The sequence below is a fragment of the Hemicordylus capensis genome, chromosome 6, assembly GCF_027244095.1.
Source record: "Hemicordylus capensis ecotype Gifberg chromosome 6, rHemCap1.1.pri, whole genome shotgun sequence".
NCBI classification, from domain to species: domain Eukaryota; kingdom Metazoa; phylum Chordata; class Lepidosauria; order Squamata; family Cordylidae; genus Hemicordylus; species Hemicordylus capensis.
In genome coordinates this window covers 49062906-49080585 of record NC_069662.1, presented here as the reverse complement: position 1 = coordinate 49080585, position 17680 = coordinate 49062906, and the positions used below count along the sequence as shown (strand labels likewise).

The following is a 17680-nucleotide window of genomic DNA, read 5'->3' as shown; positions in this document are numbered from 1 at the left end:
GGATCGGGGTGGATAGCATCATTACAAACTATACCACTGAGGTGTCTCTGTGTATCACTCACTACAACTGTACCAAATTTAGTTCAAACCAGTTAGTCCACAAGTTAGCCCACTTGCACCTCAAACATTCATGTGTCCACCATTTTGGAGTGGGATGGATGACATCATTACAAACGACGCCATTGAGGTGTCCCTAAGTGTCCCTACAATTGTACCTGATTTGGTTCATATTGGTCCAGGCGTTACTAAGTTGATGGGCAGCGGCACGCACACAAAGACACACACATACATGGAATGCTGGGTGATCTCATAAGCCTACTGGAAAGTAGGCTAAAAAAAAGTCATAGCTCAACTATGGGCCAGCCTAGTTTGTGATATTTTTATATCAAGCCCCGCAGTGCTCAACAAGGTGACTGTGAAAAAGACTCGGGGATATCCGGCCTACAAATCTCCATCCTTCACTCTTCCAATTCCAAAAATTCTAACATTTTTTAGTGTAAACCTGGGATGGGGTTGGTAGAGAGAAGCAGGTTTACCCCCCACAGGGCTAGAATCACAAGGGGCAGGGAACAGGTTTAACCTGCATCTCTTAACTTTGTCCAGTATAAGTGAATGGTTTCCATTCATTCTATGAAGAAAAATCGTGTTGTACTCAAGGACAAAGTCACACTGAGGGCAAAACCTGCCATTCATCCCAGCCAGTGAATGGCACAGCCCATACTGAACGGGATCATGCAGAGGAACTGCACACCCTGCAGGGATTCAGGAGGACCTCGCTATTTGCGGGTCCCATACTCGTGGTTTCGTGTATCTGCCATTGGGTAATCAGCACCCAAACTCGGTATATGCGGGGGAAACGTGGTTTTAAAAGGTTAAACCTGCATATCCACGCGTCAAGGGTGGCCTCAAATAACCTCAGAGGTCACTTCCTACTGACATTCTGACTGTTGGAGAGATCGGGAGCCATTTTATTGCTTAAATTGGAAGACAATAAATGCAATTTTGGGCTGGTTTTCAGCCCCATGGGTACTACCTAACTGGTACAACACAGTAGGGCACCTTGAGAGGCCATTTGGAGGCGGAGAAATGGAGCAAAACCTGCCATTTTGGGCTAGTTTTTTGTGCCCAGGAACCTAAATCCCCCCCCCCCAATTCCCATTGCCCTAATGCCCCGTTATTTGCAGATTCGCTATCTGCAGCTCCCCCAAGGAACCCCTGAAAATAACGGGCTTCTCCTGTATACAATGTGCTCTCCCTCATGATGGGCATTTTACTAGTTTTACACAATAATGTTTCAGAACCCTGTGACTCTGTCCATTTTCTCCCTTTGAACACTTTGTTAACATGGGCGGGAGGAGAAGTACTGTTGGAAAGTTGGGAGGGAGGGCTATTTACCCTCCAACTTCTGAATTTTCCAGAGCCATGTGGTTGGCCACTGTGGAAAACAGGACTTGATAGGCCTTTGGGCTGATTCAGCAGGGCTCTTCTGTGAGGAAGGTAACAGAGTATGTTGGAGAACCCACAACATTTCATCTGGAAAGCACCCTCCATACCCTTTGCCCCATAGGCATTCCATAGGGCAACATCACTGTTTATGCTCCTTTTTAGAATGTGAGCCCCTTTGGGGCAGAGAGGAGCACCCCTCTTTTGCTATGTAAACTGTTTTGAGAACTTTTGGGTTTAAAAGTCATACAGTATATAAATATTAATAAGAATGGTGAGTAATCAAGACAAAGAGGTGAGCAACAAGAACCACTTGCCCACTTAACTCAGCTGCCGCTTGATGCCCACATTTTCACATACATTCCCATCCACCAAGTGGTGGGCATTTTGCTATTATAAAATCAGATGAACAAAATGACTGGAAGTGCAACTCTTCCAAACCAACAGGGACATCACAAAACACTAAAGGGGATGGAAAACATTTATTGCGGTATGATTTCATACTGCATGATTCAGTTTACACAGCTCCTACATCCTGAGAAAAACAAAAATAAAGTTTGAATTCATATGCACCATTTGCTTACCAAGCAGGTCTGCAGGTTCAAAGTCACCAATTCAGGGCAATGCGCCCCAATATATTTTAGAGCTTCATCTTCCAGCTATAACAGAAGGACACAAAGGGGGGGGGGATAATTTCAGAAAATGAAACCGTATTCTAGGGGTTTTCCCCCTACAGGAATAGAATTCTTAATATTTGGTCTCCATTTAAAAAAAGAAAGGGTAAGTTTTCTGTCCTCATGGCTATGACTAGCTAAACTAGAGAAGTTACCTGGAGCCCAAACGCTGGCAATAAGACCCATGTGGGTCCTTGATTCCTCCCAATGGCATCCACCACAGCTGCTGAGGCTTCAAAACTGGCCAAGGCAAAAATGCCCTGGTCAGCATGAAGTCTCTTCCTGGAGAAGGGAAGAACAGGAGAAATCATGTGACTGTTAAGGGGCTGTTAAGGTACAGCCCCTGCTCTACCATGCTTCCTTTCTCAAAGTACTGCAGAAGTAGGCCATTGTTGTGGTGGGGTAGCCCCAGAACCTCCTTGGCCAGGAAAACTATTTGGTCTCATTGTGGAAGTGTTTGAAAACCCAGTGCAAGCACATGGTTCCAATATCAAGGAGGGGCATTTCCGAGCCTTCTGGAGTTGGAATGTGTGAGTCTTGTTAAACTATTTTTAGCTCTATTTGTTGGTTTCACATGAGCATGCTTGGTTAAAAAAATTCTACATTTTTTGATAAAGCAACCCCCCTCCAAAAAAACCCCAGAACTACAGACAAGTTGTTTCTACTACTAAAAATGTTACAGATGTCTCTGAAGCCAGAACAGATGGCATATAATTGATAACAAGGGCCATATTTCCATCACTTTCCCCCCTTCAGAATTCTGTAAATAAGGCAAATGCTCAAGCTATTTTTAAAAGTGATCTGGATTCTAAAATTAAGCTTGCGTTTGCTAAGCCTCTTAACTACAGCTTCTTCCTTACAAATTGTATTGATGCTCTTTGGACAACTATAAACCAGATCTCCTTCACACACCTCTCTTATCTATATATTCTATATATTTAATTCTCTAAGGCATACCCGTAGCTAATCTCGTGCGTGGCAGCTCTCACGAGAGTTTGTGAGCAGAAGCACCTGATTGGGCAGTGGGGATTTCATATGTAGATAGGGAGGAGGAGCCTGTGAGAGCAGAAGCACCATGGTGATTGGGCAGTGGAGATTCCATATGCAGATAGGGAGGTGGAACCTGTGATGGTTAAGGTCAGCTGAAATGAAACTGTTACTGGTCGGAAGATGTTCTTGATTGTATAGGAGAGGAATATATATGTGTGTGGATAGTGGACAGGGGTCTGCAAAAAGAGGGATCGTGGTGGAGGAAAGAGTCCCTTCAGGAAAAGAAGGCTGTTGTGTGAATTAGATGAAGAAACAAGATAAACAATATCTGTTAACTCAGGAAGGGAGAGAGAAAGAGAGAAAAAGAAGGGAGGGGAAGAGAGAAAGAAGGAAGGGCAAGGGACGGGCCCAAGCCTGTCAGCGACCTGAGGGATATGAGCAGCCATGGCGGTGCCTACTGGCAGCAAGGAAGGGCCCAGTCAACCACTGCTGCTGTTTAGGGCTACTGGGGCCATTGACGGGGGGAGGCAGGCAGGCAAGGGCGGGCCCAGGCCTGTCAGCGGCCTGAGGGGAATGAGCAGCCATGGCAGCAGTGAGGAAGGGCCCAGTCAACTGCTGCTGCTGCTCTTGTGGGGAGGAGCAGGAGCGGGGCTCATGTAAGGAGGTCTTTGGGGATAGAGGGCTGAAACTTGGCCAACAGATGCCAGCAATGCTGCAGCCACAACAAAGAGAGGTGAGAGGGATGGTAAAGGGATGGAGGAGTGACCAAGAGGGGTGAAGGGGATGCAAGCAATGGGATGAAGGATGACGAGCAGGAGTGCGGCTCAGGTGAGGGTGGAGAGATCTCTGACGTGAGGGGTCTGTGAGTGGGGGGAGCTCTGGGGTGAGGGGAGCAATCAAGTACTAGCGCGCAGATGCTCTGCATGGGTTAAGCTAGTTAACATTAAAGGCTAACATACCAATCCAGCAAGGGAGTTATGTATGCAGAAGCAAATTTCCATAAGAATGGCCAATGTGGATGCAGGTATGCATCCAGATGTGTAGCCAAGAGCTGTTGTGAAGCTCAAGACCCTCTGAATGGGCTAGGTGTGAATTTTGAAACAAATAAACATCTTCATCCAGGGGCCACTAGTTGCTATATGTGACTAGCTGCTCACAACTTACAGTTGGACTAAATCCTAGGAACTTACAGGTGCACTTATGCTACAGGTACCAGGGTACACTATTCAAATTCAAATTCCCTGTAAGATGTGCACTAAGATTTTTTTTTAATAGTGGGGGTGGAGGATCCACCCCAAGGAAACATTTGAAACCATTGGTATTTCCATATTTAAACATCTTTATTGCTATGGAGGCACTGCTTTTCAGCAATTAGCTGGAAGTAGAATTAAAACAGTGGTTTCACAATACACTTCATACATCTGTGGTTTTTTTTTTTTTCATTATTCAGCACTGCTTCCTCTCCATGGCCAAGATCTTTATATAATGTTTTCTTAGCAGTAATTTCCATTCAGCAGAGGTCCCTTTCAATGTTAATTAAAAGCATCTTCTTTGCAGGTTCAGACAGTTTTATTGCTTTATTTCCCCAGCATGGGCAGGGGAGTTAGTGCTGTAAAACCTTTCTTATGTCCTTATTTCCATTTCTTTTTCTGAAGTGGGGAGGGTTTTAATTATGCATTCTTTCACCATTTCCCCTTTTAATTATGGAACAGTGTTATTCCATTATCAAAGAATAAAGAACAAATAATAACGATGAGAGCAAACAAGTAATTAAAGCCTTTCGTTTGCCCTATGGAAAAAGAAACAGGCATTAGAACAATTGAGAGACTATACAGTATTAATCCCCCAGTTGTGCTGATCAGGGAAGCACTGAACCTATACAGAGAAGGCTTCAATTTTAAAGGCACAGGAGCCTTGAAAAGCCTTAATAGTGCCTTGTCTTTCTACACTGGGATAGGACTGTTCTGCTGTTTTGTTCTTTCTGCTCCCTAAAGAAACAGAGGTAGCCAAGGAAAACAAGCAGTCTGGTAAACAAGGGTTGACTGACTATGTCATTCAGATTGTGAGTGAACGACGAGTGGAAATTCCAAATTAAACACCTTGTCTGGAAACACCCCATTACAGAGAGAGCTCCGATTCTGAAATTGGCTTGTGTCACATGTATTTGGTTGTTTTGTCTGGACTTGCTATGGAAGTTTGGGTTTTTCTTGTCACTGTATGAGCTGCTATGGAAGGTGACATAATGAAGTCATAGGAGGAGTTGAAGATATTTGGGGATGAATAGTACAGAGAGTTCTGTCCCGTCATCTAATTGAATAACTCTACCCAAAAGCTGCTGTCAGAGGTCCGGTACCATCCTGCTCAGCACTTAACTCAAGACATGGAATGTAGTTCAGTTTTCAGTTTGCGATTCTTACCTTAAAATTAACATTCATCACATTGGGCAAAACCAATCGTTCTTGGTAAGACATCTGAATGTGTTTTAAAGAATGAGTAGCTTGCCACCAGCCATATGCCAATTCTCTCCAGCACAGATGTATAAAAATCTTATAGTTGACATGGATGTTTTGGGGATAAGGTGGAGTTAGTCCTCTTCCAGTCTAGTCCTGTGTCCCAAGGCAGATACTCTATTCCAGGGGCAACTCAAAGTTCCTAGACTGAAAAGCCACATACTACAATCTTCATATGGCCAGGAGTTGCAGGGTTTCTTCTCCACCTCCTCTTTGCTCAAAAGTAATCCTGCAGACATACCTCTCCCTTCTTCCTTCCCTAGCCTCAAAGCAGTGGATTTAGTGTGGTGGTGGTTATATAAATATCCATATTTGTTAAGAGTATGGGCTTTGAATCACTGTTTTGCTTTTTTGGGATGGGGCCTGATGACAAATCCAAATAAACGAATATAATTCTTCCTCCTTTCCTGAATATTGTTCTTTCCTTTGTTTCTAAGGTCACATGTCCAACTGATACTCATCCTGAAGTTAGACAAATCTGGCTCTATCAACCTTTCCTGCAGGTGTTGTATCTCCACTAGAGAGTCATACCTGTGTGCAGCCCTTCAGAAACAGAGCTTTGAGTCCACCGCAGCCTCTCACCAAAGCCTGGATGCCATCTTTTGTCACTTGGTCACACCAGGAGATATTGAGATGCTCCAGCAGAGGGCACCCCTCACTTGGGAGGTGAAAAGGGGGAGGGGGTGAAAGCAGGCGGAGAGGTTAACACTAAGGACAAAAAACTTGCTTTAAAGACATGAGAATGTTGTCCCTTGTTTGGTTCCAGCCTGTGGACACATTTGATTCCCCTCACACCCCAGGCAGACTTTGAGAGGACCATCAACTGAAAGCCATAACTTTGATCAGCGGGCTGGATAATTGGGCTGGATGAGCCATAACCTGGATAATTGGGCTAATGTGGTGTAGTGGATAGCAGAGGTGCACTTAGGTAATTTTGGAGCCTGGACCTAAAGGCCTTTCAGGGGGCCCTTGACACCCTCACCACTGCAAGATAAGCTGCAGTGCATTATTTCTTACACCAGAACATGCTCAGGGAAAGCTGTGAACTTTTTAAATTTTATTTTTAGAATAAATTATGAATAAGGTACTTCCCATTGACCTGCACGTACCACACTTGGCATGGACAGTCCTGCCACTTAAAGATGCAGTGGGCCTGGGTTGGGTCTGGGGGACCCCTAAATGTTCCACCAGTGGTCAGGGTGGCCATGCCACTGGCCTGCGCTGGAACGGCTCAGCGCATGACTCTCTCCACCCCTGCACGGCTGGGGGAAGCTGAGGGTTGAGCGGGCCTGCCCGCGGCCACCTGCTTCCACAGCAGCTAAGGCACTAGCTGGGTCTGGAGCTGGTGAGCCACTTCCCTGCGCCTGCAAAGTGAGATCTGCAAGTGCTGCAAACATGTGATGTGCTTGCAATGCTTGCAAGTTGCACTGCAGACATGGAGAAGCAGCTTGCCTGCTCCAGGTCCAGCCAAGTCCAGCCAGTGAGGAAGCAGCTGGCCGCAGTGCAGGCAGGTCCACTCGACCCTCAGCTCCCCTGGCCGTGCAGGGCAGATTGGCAGGCGGGTGGACTGCAAGTGGACTGCAGCCTGGCTGCAGCCACCCTCAGACCTGCCGCCTGGTACAGGCTGATGGTACGCCCACCCTGACTCCGGGCAGGACATTTGGGCCCAGCTCCAGTGTGGAGGATTGGATTTCTGCCCGCCCAATCCAAAGGGTGCCTCTGTCTGGTGGTTAGAGTGTTCGACTAGGACCAGGGAGGCCTGAGCTCAAATTCCTATTCTGCCATGAAACTCACTGGGTAACTCGGGGCCAGCCTAACCTACCTCGCAGGATTGTTGTGAAGATATATATACCCCCATACTCTGGACTCCTTGGAGGAAGAGCAGGATATAAATGTCAAATTGTTATTATTAAATCATCATCATCAATAAAACAAACAACAATAAAGTAGCTACATGGAAAATGCTGTTGGGAGAAAAATAGAGGCATGCTTGTGCATCCTGCCCAATGGCCACTCCTTCAAAAGGGCCTTAACAATACTGGAAGCATGGGAGGGGGGGAGGACATTCAAAGCAATGGGAGGACAAGTAGCATCTCCAATCTAAGTAAGGAAAGACTGCCAGGAAGAGGAAGATGATGTCAACCTCCTGTGACCTCCTCACTGCAAAGGTTGTTGGCTGTGCCTGGCCCCAGTCTAAATGGGTAGCCTGCTCCCCCCCCCATACTAATAGTATCCCCCAGGACTAGGAAAGAGTTCAAGGCAATATGAGGGACTATTCTTGTACCAGTCTTCCTGAGAGTCAGGTGCCTTTTCTCCTGAATTCCAGCTCTGGGCAGTTCCATAATCATTAGCTCTATCAGCTCCTCTATCATCTGGGCAGCTCCTCTATCTACTCAAAATGAGCTGGGCCAAAGTAAGTTAAAGTGAAGGGGTGCAAAAGGCATGTGACATTTGTAAACCAGGAGTAAAAGTTTAACAACTCTACATTTACAAGGATTTGCTTTATCAAGAGGCACACTCACCTCAGTGCTTTGAGGGATAGATTGGTTATTGAAGTACAGGAAGCCAGATCAAGTTGCCGGAGTTTGGAGCAGAACTTGCTAAGGCTAGTACATGTACTGGAAGAGAACAGAACACACATAAATAAATTGTCCTCTCAGTTTTAAGGGGGCGGGGGAAGGAGAGAGAGCTACATTGAACTGGGACCCCCTCTTAAGACAGCAGTCAATTTAAGGATCATGTGTACCAGTCATTTTACACACTTTGAGGGAATGTGATGACAAAGAGACAGTTTTCTCTTTTACACGAACAGAAAATTGTGTTTGTGAGTGGGAAGCAGCAAAAGAAAGGAAGCATTAGAGGGCAGAAAGGAACTCAGTTTCCTGGGTGTTATTATCTAGTTATTTTCTGTATTTTTTTATTTCTAAAAAAGTTTACATCTTCCCTTGGCAAGTTGTGCAAACACCGAATGCCCAAGTGTTTCCCCAAGGAAGGTGAGAAAGTGCTACTTTGGATGGAATGGAGAAGTTTAGAGAACAAGAAACATGAGGGACTTGTGCTTTCTGTTCCTATGTGTTTCACAGCACCAAAGTCATCCTTGGTGACTTGAAACCTTTTTTTTTTTTTTTAAGTTACCACATTTCTACATGGGGGAGATAGGCTACACAGCCACATCGCTCCATGTAAGTCATGTGGCATCTGAGCTCATACTCTGATATTTTGCTTATCTGAAATAGGACTAGGTTGAGAGGATGCAATCCATTTTCAGGACCCCTGAACAACTACTGAGTTTATTGACCTCCCTCTCCCCACAGCTATACTCCTCTCTTCTTCTGCTATGCAAACCAGGGATGTGCACGAATAGATTTTTTAAATTTGATTTTTGCTCAAGTCGAATCACCCCTGATTTGTTTTGTGTCCGAATCTGTCCCCCCGAATTACCCCAGATTTGATTTGGATCGATTATAAAGGTCTTAGGGGCATCAAATCTGGGTGGTGGGTAGATTCCTATGCATGCCACATACCACCCAAACATGGAATAATGAACTCTGTGATTACGACTAGTGATTACGTCTAGAGCGGTAGACCTAATCACTCCGAAGCATCCTCTCTGACCTGCTTTAAAGACAGCCCTGTGGTATTCAGATGAACTATGGAACTGAAGCAGCGAGACAGACAACTAGAGTGCAAGTGGAGGAAGACACGGCGTGAGTCTGATCGGGCACAACACAGAGCACATTTGAAGATCTATGCTCTGGCAATGCGGGAGGCAAAGCAATTCTTTTCTGCCTGCATGGCTTCCGCAAATTCACATCCAGCTGAGCTGTCTAGAGTTTTGAGGGGGCTAGGACATACCCTCTCCCCCTTGAATTTAAACTTGGAACCATCGGTCATTTGCTGTGACGTTTTAAATGACTTTTTTGCGGATAAAAACAGATTCAGGCTGAGCTGGATTCCACTGCTACTGCAGAGTCTACTGTGGAGGTGTCCAGCAACTCCTCTTATGGGATTAGATTGGATCATTTTCAGTTTGTGACTCCTGAGGAAGTGGACAAACTGCTTTGGACTGTGCATCCTACAACCTGTTCTCTTGATCCTTGTCCAACTTGGCTTTTCTCATTTGGTAATTATATTATCATAGAGGGTCTGGTAAATATTATAAATGCTTCTCTGAGGGAGAGCAGGATGCCTCCTTGTCTTAAGGAAGCTATTATTATACCACTTTTAAAGAAACCTGCCTTGGATCCCTCAGAGTTAGCGAATTAAAGACCTGTTTCCAATCTTCCATGGTTGAGCAAGGTGACTGGGCAGGTGGTAGCCTCTCAGCTCCAGAGATGATAAATATTATCTAGACCCATTTCTAACTGATTTTGGTACAGGCTATGGGGTTGAGACTGCCATGGTCGGCCAGAGGAATGATCTCCAACTGGCTATAGAGTGAGCGTCACTCGGCTGATCCTTTTGGATCTCTCTGCCACTTTTGATACCATCAACCATGGTATCCACCTGAGCGAGGTGGGATTGGATGGCACTGTTATACAGTGGTTCTGTTCTTACCTCTCTGGTAGATTCCAGATAGTGTCACTTGGAGGCTGCTGTTTTGCAAAGTGAGAACTAAAGTGTGGAGTTCCACAAGGCTCCGTACTCCGATCCTTTTGGATCTCTCTGCCACTTTTGATACCATCAACCATGGTATCCACCTGAGTGAGGTGGGATTGGGTGGCACTGTTATACAGTGGTTCTGTTCCTACCTCTCTGGTAGATTCCAGATAGTGTCACTTGGAGGCTGCTGTTCTAAAAAGTGAGAACTAAAGTGTGGAGTTCCACAAGGCTCCGTACTGTCTCCAAAGCTTTTTAACATCTACATGAAAACCACTGGGAGAGATCATCAGGAGGTTTGGTGCTGGGCATTATCAATATGCTGATGACACCCAGATCTATTTCTCCATGTCAACCTCATCAGGAAATGGCATATTCTGCCATTTGGAGGTGGTAATGGGCTGAATGAGGGATAGTAAACTGAAGTTGAATCCAAATAAGACAGAGGTACTGACTGTGAGGAGTCGGGACCTGAGAGATAGTTTAGATCTGTCTGTTTTGGATGGGGTTACACTCCCCTGTAGCTTGGGAGTACTCCTGGACCAAAAGCTCTCCCTGGTTTCTCAGGCTGAGGCAGCGACCATGAGTGCTTTTTATCAGCTTCGGCTGATACAACAGCTACATCCATTTCCTGAGATAAATGACCTTAAAACAGTAGTTGGTACTGTTGGTAACAGTATGTTGGCAACACTTATTTATTTATTTATTTATTTATTTATTTATTCATTCATTCATTCATTCATTCATTCATTCATTCATTCATTCATTCATTCATTCAATTTCTATACCGCCCTTCCAAAAATGGCTCAGGGCCTTGACTAATGGCATCCAGGCTTGACTACTGTAACACACTCTATGTGGGGCTGCCTTTGTACATAATCTGGAAACTATAATTGGTAGAGAATGCGGCAGCCAGAATGGTCTCTGGGACAACTTGAATGGACCACATAACACCGTTTTAAGGGAACTGCACTGGCTGCCGATATGTTTCCAGGTGAAATACAAAATGCTGGTTATCACCTATTACACCCTTAACAGCTTGGGTCCAGGGTATTTAAGAGAGTGCCTCCTTTGTCATTGACCATGCCTCCTGTTACAATCTTCTGGAGAGGTCCAGTTACAGTTGCCACCAGCTCATTTGGTGGCAACCCAGGACCGGGTTTTCTCTGTGGCTTCCCTGGAGTTTTGGAATATGCTCCCTACTGAAATAAGAGCATCTCCTTCTCTGTTTGTTTCCAGGAAGACTCTCAAGATTCACCTGTTCTCACAGGCTTTTAATTAGAATTAATTTTAATAATTTGTTTTAATAATTGTTTTATGCTGCTGTTTTTATTCCTGTTTTATCCTACTATTTTAATTGTTTCATATATTTTAATCTGTGCTGATTTTTAAATATTATTTTAAATATTGTACACCACCTAGAGATATACATATCAGACAGTATAAAAATATGACAGATAGATAGATAGATAGAGCTGGTTTTCCACCCCATAGGTTTAGCTCCACTTGTGGTATTGGATACCTACCACTTCAGGTGGAAAAGCGAGATGGAGGAAAAGCTGCATCATTATGGTTTCTCCCCTTCTGCATTGATAACTTTGGGGTATGAAAATGCCAGGGCCAACCCCAGGCAAAGGATATATGATATGGAGTGTCAAATTGACCAGGGCTCTATTACTGTTGGTGTCCATTTGGGCAACCAAGCTCTGAGCTTTAACCCTGCTAGATATCTAAATTTGATAACTGTACCAAAATATCACAGAGTGTTGACACAGGCACAATGTAATGCCTTGCAAACAGCAGTCTTGGAAGGGAGATACCAAAAAATCCCCTACAGAGGACATACATGTCCCTGCAACTCGGGAAAGATTGAAACAATGGCACATGTGCTCTTTTACTGTTAATTTTACTGAGATATACAGCATAAATATATAACTCCTTTTATTAGCTGTTATCCAGGTTGTACAGATTCTTTGATCTCGATTATTTTTTAACTGACCAGAATGATTCAAGATCTTATAATGTGGCTAAATTCTGTTTAATAGACAGTAAAATTTGTCAGGAGCTCATTAAAAATCATTTCTAGTTGATCTATGTGTTTAACCACTGTATCATAACCTGGAAGGAGAGCTGGACTTGTGGTTAAAAGTATGTCTTGTCCCTTTAGCTAAGCAGGGTCCACCCAGCTAAAGCATCTTTAGCTTTTTGTAATTTTCAGTTTTAATTTGAACCTAATAATGATTGTGGTTTTAATCTGACACCTTTTTTTTTGTTTAATTTAGTTAATTTTATTACTTTTATTGTATCTTCTATCTTATTGTTGTGAGCTGCCCCGAGCAGTAGTGCACTGGAGGGGCGGGATATAAATAAATAGATAGATAGATAGATAGATAGATAGATAGATAGATAGATAGATAGATAGATAGAATGGGAGACCTGAGCACTGTAAGGTATTCCCCTTAAGGGATGGAGCTGCTCTGGGAAGAGCAGAAGGTTTCAAGTTCCCTCCCTGGCAGCATCTCCAAGATAGGGCTGAGAGAGATTCCTGCCTGCAACCTTGGAGAAGCTGCTGCCAGTCTGTAGACAATACTGAGCTGGATAGACCAACGGTCTGACTGAGTATATGGCAGCTTCCTATATTCCTATCCTTGTCGGTTTATTTTGTGGGGCTTCTGTTTGTAAACTGTACTGGTCTGTGACTGTAATAAAGGATTGATTGAGTGATTGAGTGATTGATTGACCCCAAGCTGCTCTCCCCACAAACCTCCTCTTGGTGCTCCACACTGCTTGTGTGAAGCGCTTCCATGAAGGAGTACGAAAAAATATGAAATAATATGAGGTAATGTCATATTCCGGGGCCACAAAAAGAATGTCACTTACGCATCTGTAATCTTGGTGCAGCCATTTAGGTTGAGCACTTCAATATTTCTGCAGTTCTGTGCAAACGTCCTTCATGGCAGGGGGAAAAAAAAACCTTTTCAGGCTTTTATGACAAACAGTATTTTCTTTTTTAAAGTCTTATTGCCAGCAACAGCAGATGGGGATTAATAAATACACCTATATACTTTTAGCTGTATCTACAGGTGTGCAGGTTTGTCACCAGCCTAAAAGTTCAGAGAGGGTCCCACCAAAACAAAAAACAAAACAAAAAATAGTAAAGGGGTTAGGCTTTGTCATCTTAGTTGCTCTCCATTATATTACAATATAGCATTTTTAAAATTGTAAAAACTTGGGGGTGGAAAAGAAAAATTAGAAGCCCCACCCCCAGTCCCCTGACTACAGGTCTGCAAGTGCCAGGTATCAGTACATGCATCAGTGTCTGCAAGCAGCTTTTTAAAATTTCCTGAAATAAATTTCAACAGAAGTACTAAGGAAGCAACCATGAAAATCCCACTGTGCATGTGTCAAATTGTACCAGTGTGGTGGGTGCAGTTGACAGATGAGGAGTGGGAGACCATGTTCAAATCCCCACTCCGCCATGAAGCGCACAGGATAGCCTGTTTCTCAGCCTAATCTGCCTCATCAGGTTCCTGAGAAGATAAAATGGAGTGGGACATAAACACTGGTCTAAGAGCCTTGGAGGAAGGACAGGATAATATTCTCATTCTTAATAATAATGATTTCCTCAACACTGGGAGAAAGGAAAAATCTAGGCTGTTTTATAGCTCTACTATCCATCTCCCTTTTCTTCAGGCAGAAACTATGTTGTCTCTGTGCAGTGTACCATCAAAACCACCAGACATTTATTACACTGATTATTACATATAGCCTGTATTTGAAATAACAAAAATAATCATATTTGTTTCCCCAGTTTATCAACTGTTTCTGATAACAAGCGACCTCACAGGATTGTTATGAGGATGGAGAACTAAAGATTGCACAATATTAAAGGAGAAATCCTGAAATACAAACCATCAGGGTTTCTACGATAACATTTTGAAATCTTTACTTCTTGATCCTCACAACAATCCGTTGCTTGTTATCAGAAAATGTGGAACCAAATTTTAAAAGTTTACAAACTGGAGAACCAAATCCTCAGTTTAGGTTTAGACCAGGCCTGCTCAACTTTGCTCCTGCCCTCCGTTGTTTTTGGACTACAGCTCCCATAATCCCCAGCCACAGTGGCCAATAGTTAGAGATTATGGAAGTTGTAGGCCAAGAACTAGACGATAGTCCAGTTCAGATATCACAGCTAAACTGTGGTCTGACCAGTGGAATATACTCTGGGCTCATGCGCATGTGTACTACTAGGAGACGAGTGGCTCCCAGCGGTGGCGAACCCACTTAAGCGAGCCCACCACTTAGTCAGGGTTAAGGGTGCCCTTAACGCAGGCTAAGTGCTCATGTGTTGGTGTTGGATGGCGCTGACAGAGGAGCAGGCTCCTGGCCAGTACCAGGGGATCCCCACAAAGCACCACACACTTGCATGGTGCATTATGGGAGTTCCACGGGCTGGGATGACACATCCTGGCCCCCAAACCTCTGTGCTGCTGTGGGCAGCCGGTGTCTGTTTAGGCACATGATCCATGTGCCCAGCACGGACCAAGGATCGACTGCCGGGAAGGTAGGTCTAAGCAGCCTTCCCTGCGTCCCGCCTGGTAGACCTCTCACTCAGTCATGAGAATGGGCTCATAGTTTGTCATGACGACATCCAAATAAAACTATCTATATAGTTACCACTAACCACAGTTTTCCTCCAAACCATGATCAGAAACCCCAGTTTGAAGCAGATTTCTGATTCTGGTTTGGAGACAAGGTATGGTTACTGTGAACTGGGAAGGGAATTGGTGCATTCAAGGGAAAGAGGGAGCACAGGACACTGCAGTACATTCCTGGTGGCCAAGTTATGGAGCAGCTGTAATGTCTGAACTGGACTAATATGCATGGGGTTGGGGAGGTCTACATCTTTACCTCTGGTTGGTACTGCAGATACAGTGTGAAACTCAGCTCTGCAGGATCTAGTCTTGCATCTGCCATATGGTCATTAAGAAGCTTCTCCCTCTGTTGTGGTGCTGTTACAGAATATTTACTCTCAGTTTTGAACACTGTGGGAGATTGTTAGTAAACACTAGAAAGGTGACCTGACAGAGCAAATGCACACATCCCTGTGCCTGGCAGATAGGGAGAAGTAAGGTGGCGGACATAGGGAAGCGTACCACTTCTTTTGTGTGGAAGCCATCCCTCAGTACAGAACTCAGATCAAATTATTAGAGTCACATGCCAAGAGTCCACACATAAATGGTTTAGAGCAAGTCATCGGTCAAGTCAGGGCCCTGGGGTGGCCAAGGGGAGGGCAGGTACTCTCCTCTTGCTCATGATGGCAGAGCTCTGCTAAGCACTGCAACAAGTCCTAGGAACATTTCCATGGGCACCCAAGTGTTCTTCTGAGTGACCTGCCGGGGGCTCTTGAATGAGCAGTCTAAACTATAGGATAGATGCCTTACCTACTGAGTTTTCAACATGTTCAGGAATAAGGTTCTGTCTATACAGTACCCACAACAGTGTGATTGCTGCCATCCAGTGATTATGTACCATGCTAATAACACAGCCTCTAGTGGAGCAGGTGTTGCTAGAGTGGTATGTAGCCATCCCATCAGCCCTTATAAAAGGGTGGGAGATGTATACCGCATTTTTGTGAATATAGCCACAGGTCATACAACATTTTGCATCCCAGGAGAGGGAGTGCAGGGAACTAAGCGGGTGCGGGTAATACAAGGGTTTTTCTACATGACCGACAATCAGCTGCGGGTTATACTCACCTGAGGGTTATACTCGTGTATGGGTTATATTTACAAAAATCTGCTATTAGTAGCAGCAGCTTGGAAGTAGGAATATGTATGGATCCGCGCAGCTGCGGTCCGACGCTGGGGAGTGGGGGGCAGCTCTTTAAGGGCGGGGGAGAGTGCACTTACTCCTCCTGCCGCTTTTCTCCTGCTGGTGATCCGTTATTTTCCAAAATCTAGGGGCGGCAGCATACCTCCCTGCTGCCCCTTCCCCCCATTGTTGGCTGGAAAGGCGGAAGTATAGTCTGCGCGTGAGCCCACTGTTGCGCGCACCGTGTGCGCACATCACATACGCGAAATGTGCACATCATCCATGCAACATGCGTTCGTGACATGCGACGTATGCAACAGTGAGCGCACACGCAGACTATTCTTCTGCCTTTCCGGCCAACAACGGGGGAAAGGGCGGCAGGGAGGTACGCTGCCGCCCCATGGATATTGGAAAATAATGGAGCGTCGGCTGGGGAAATGCAGCAGGAGGGGTAAGTGCACCCTCCCTCGCCCTTAAAGAGCCACCCCCCACCTCGGCACTGGACCGGTGGAACCACCAGTTCTTCGAACCAGTTCGTGGACCCATAAAGGGCCTCTGGACCGGTTCCGTGCACATCCCTACTTGGAAGAAGCCGAGACAGCAGCAACCATACAACTCTAGAAAGTTTATGAAGAGGGTTTAAGTTTGTATTTGAACCCAGGTCTCTCCAGCCCAGAACCCACATCCTACACTTAGGGGTGTGCACGGAACCGCAGAGCTGCGGTCCGGCACTGTGTGTAGGGTTTCTTTAAGGGCGGGGGAGGGTTTACTTATCCCTCCCGCCGCTTTCCCCCCTCCAGCGCGCGTATTCTATGTAGTAATTGGGGTGGCAGGATACCTCCCTGCCACCCCTTCTCCCACTTGAGTGCAAAAGGCTGCACGGAGCCTTTTGTGCACGCCGCGCACTTGCTTCACGTCTCCCCGACGTGCGCGCGCACACACATGCATGTCGGGGAGACATGAAGCTCACGCGCGATGTGCACAAAAGGCTCCGTGCAGCCTTTTGCACTCGTGGGAGAAGGGGTGGCAGGGAGGTATCCTGCTGCCCCAATTACTACATAGAATACGCGCGCTGGAGGGGGGAAAGCGGCGGGAGGGGTAAGTAAACCCTCCCCCACCCTTAAAGGAACCCCCCCACCCGAACCGAAACGGCCAGGTCTGGAGCGGTCCAGACCAGTCTGGAGGCCTTTAGAATGGCCTCCGGACCGGTCCGGGCCCATCCCTACCTACACTCAATGGATCACAATTTATCGAATGGAATTATACAATATAAAATAGAAGTTAGTTATTTTGGGGAAATTATCAAGTATTGCATCTGGGAGTGGCATATACACCCCTGCCACTTCAACATGCTCAGATATGTGCTGGATATGAAGTGGAGGGAAATTGTGTGTGTGTGTGTGATAAGATTACAAAGAAAGCAACTAGCCTCTCTACCTTAATGCATTGTCTCCCACACCTAAGCATCCACGTAGGCTCAGCTTTCGCAAGAAACCCCCACATCTTTTAGAAATATTCTCTACTACGCGCCCCTGTAAGAAGAACAGAAGAGAATACAATTGATGTGATCTTCTAAAATAAATAGAGGGTCCATAATGCTTAACTTTCCATGTAGAAGACAACTTTGTGCAAATTCTTCTTCTTCTTCTT

The 17680-nt window shown here is 45.3% G+C and overlaps 1 protein-coding gene across 12 annotated transcripts in view; it reads right to left on the bottom strand.

The window, feature by feature from the left end:
- The window catches only part of FBXL20 (F-box and leucine rich repeat protein 20), a 113331-nt gene that overhangs the window by 22259 nt on the left and 73392 nt on the right, over positions 1-17680 (bottom strand). For 6 of the 12 annotated variants that reach the window (XM_053260879.1, XM_053260883.1, XM_053260884.1 and 3 more), the window contains 5 exons: positions 17468-17562; positions 13097-13165; positions 8140-8235; positions 6149-6275; positions 2028-2102 (listed from right to left, as the gene is read on the bottom strand). In XM_053260879.1, the coding sequence (XP_053116854.1) occupies positions 2028-2102; positions 6149-6275; positions 8140-8235; positions 13097-13165; positions 17468-17562 (462 nt within the window). The remainder of the gene's footprint in view (positions 1-2027; positions 2103-6148; positions 6276-8139; positions 8236-13096; positions 13166-17467; positions 17563-17680) is intronic. The other 6 variants (XM_053260886.1, XM_053260888.1, XM_053260889.1 and 3 more) reach the window with 1 other exon arrangement.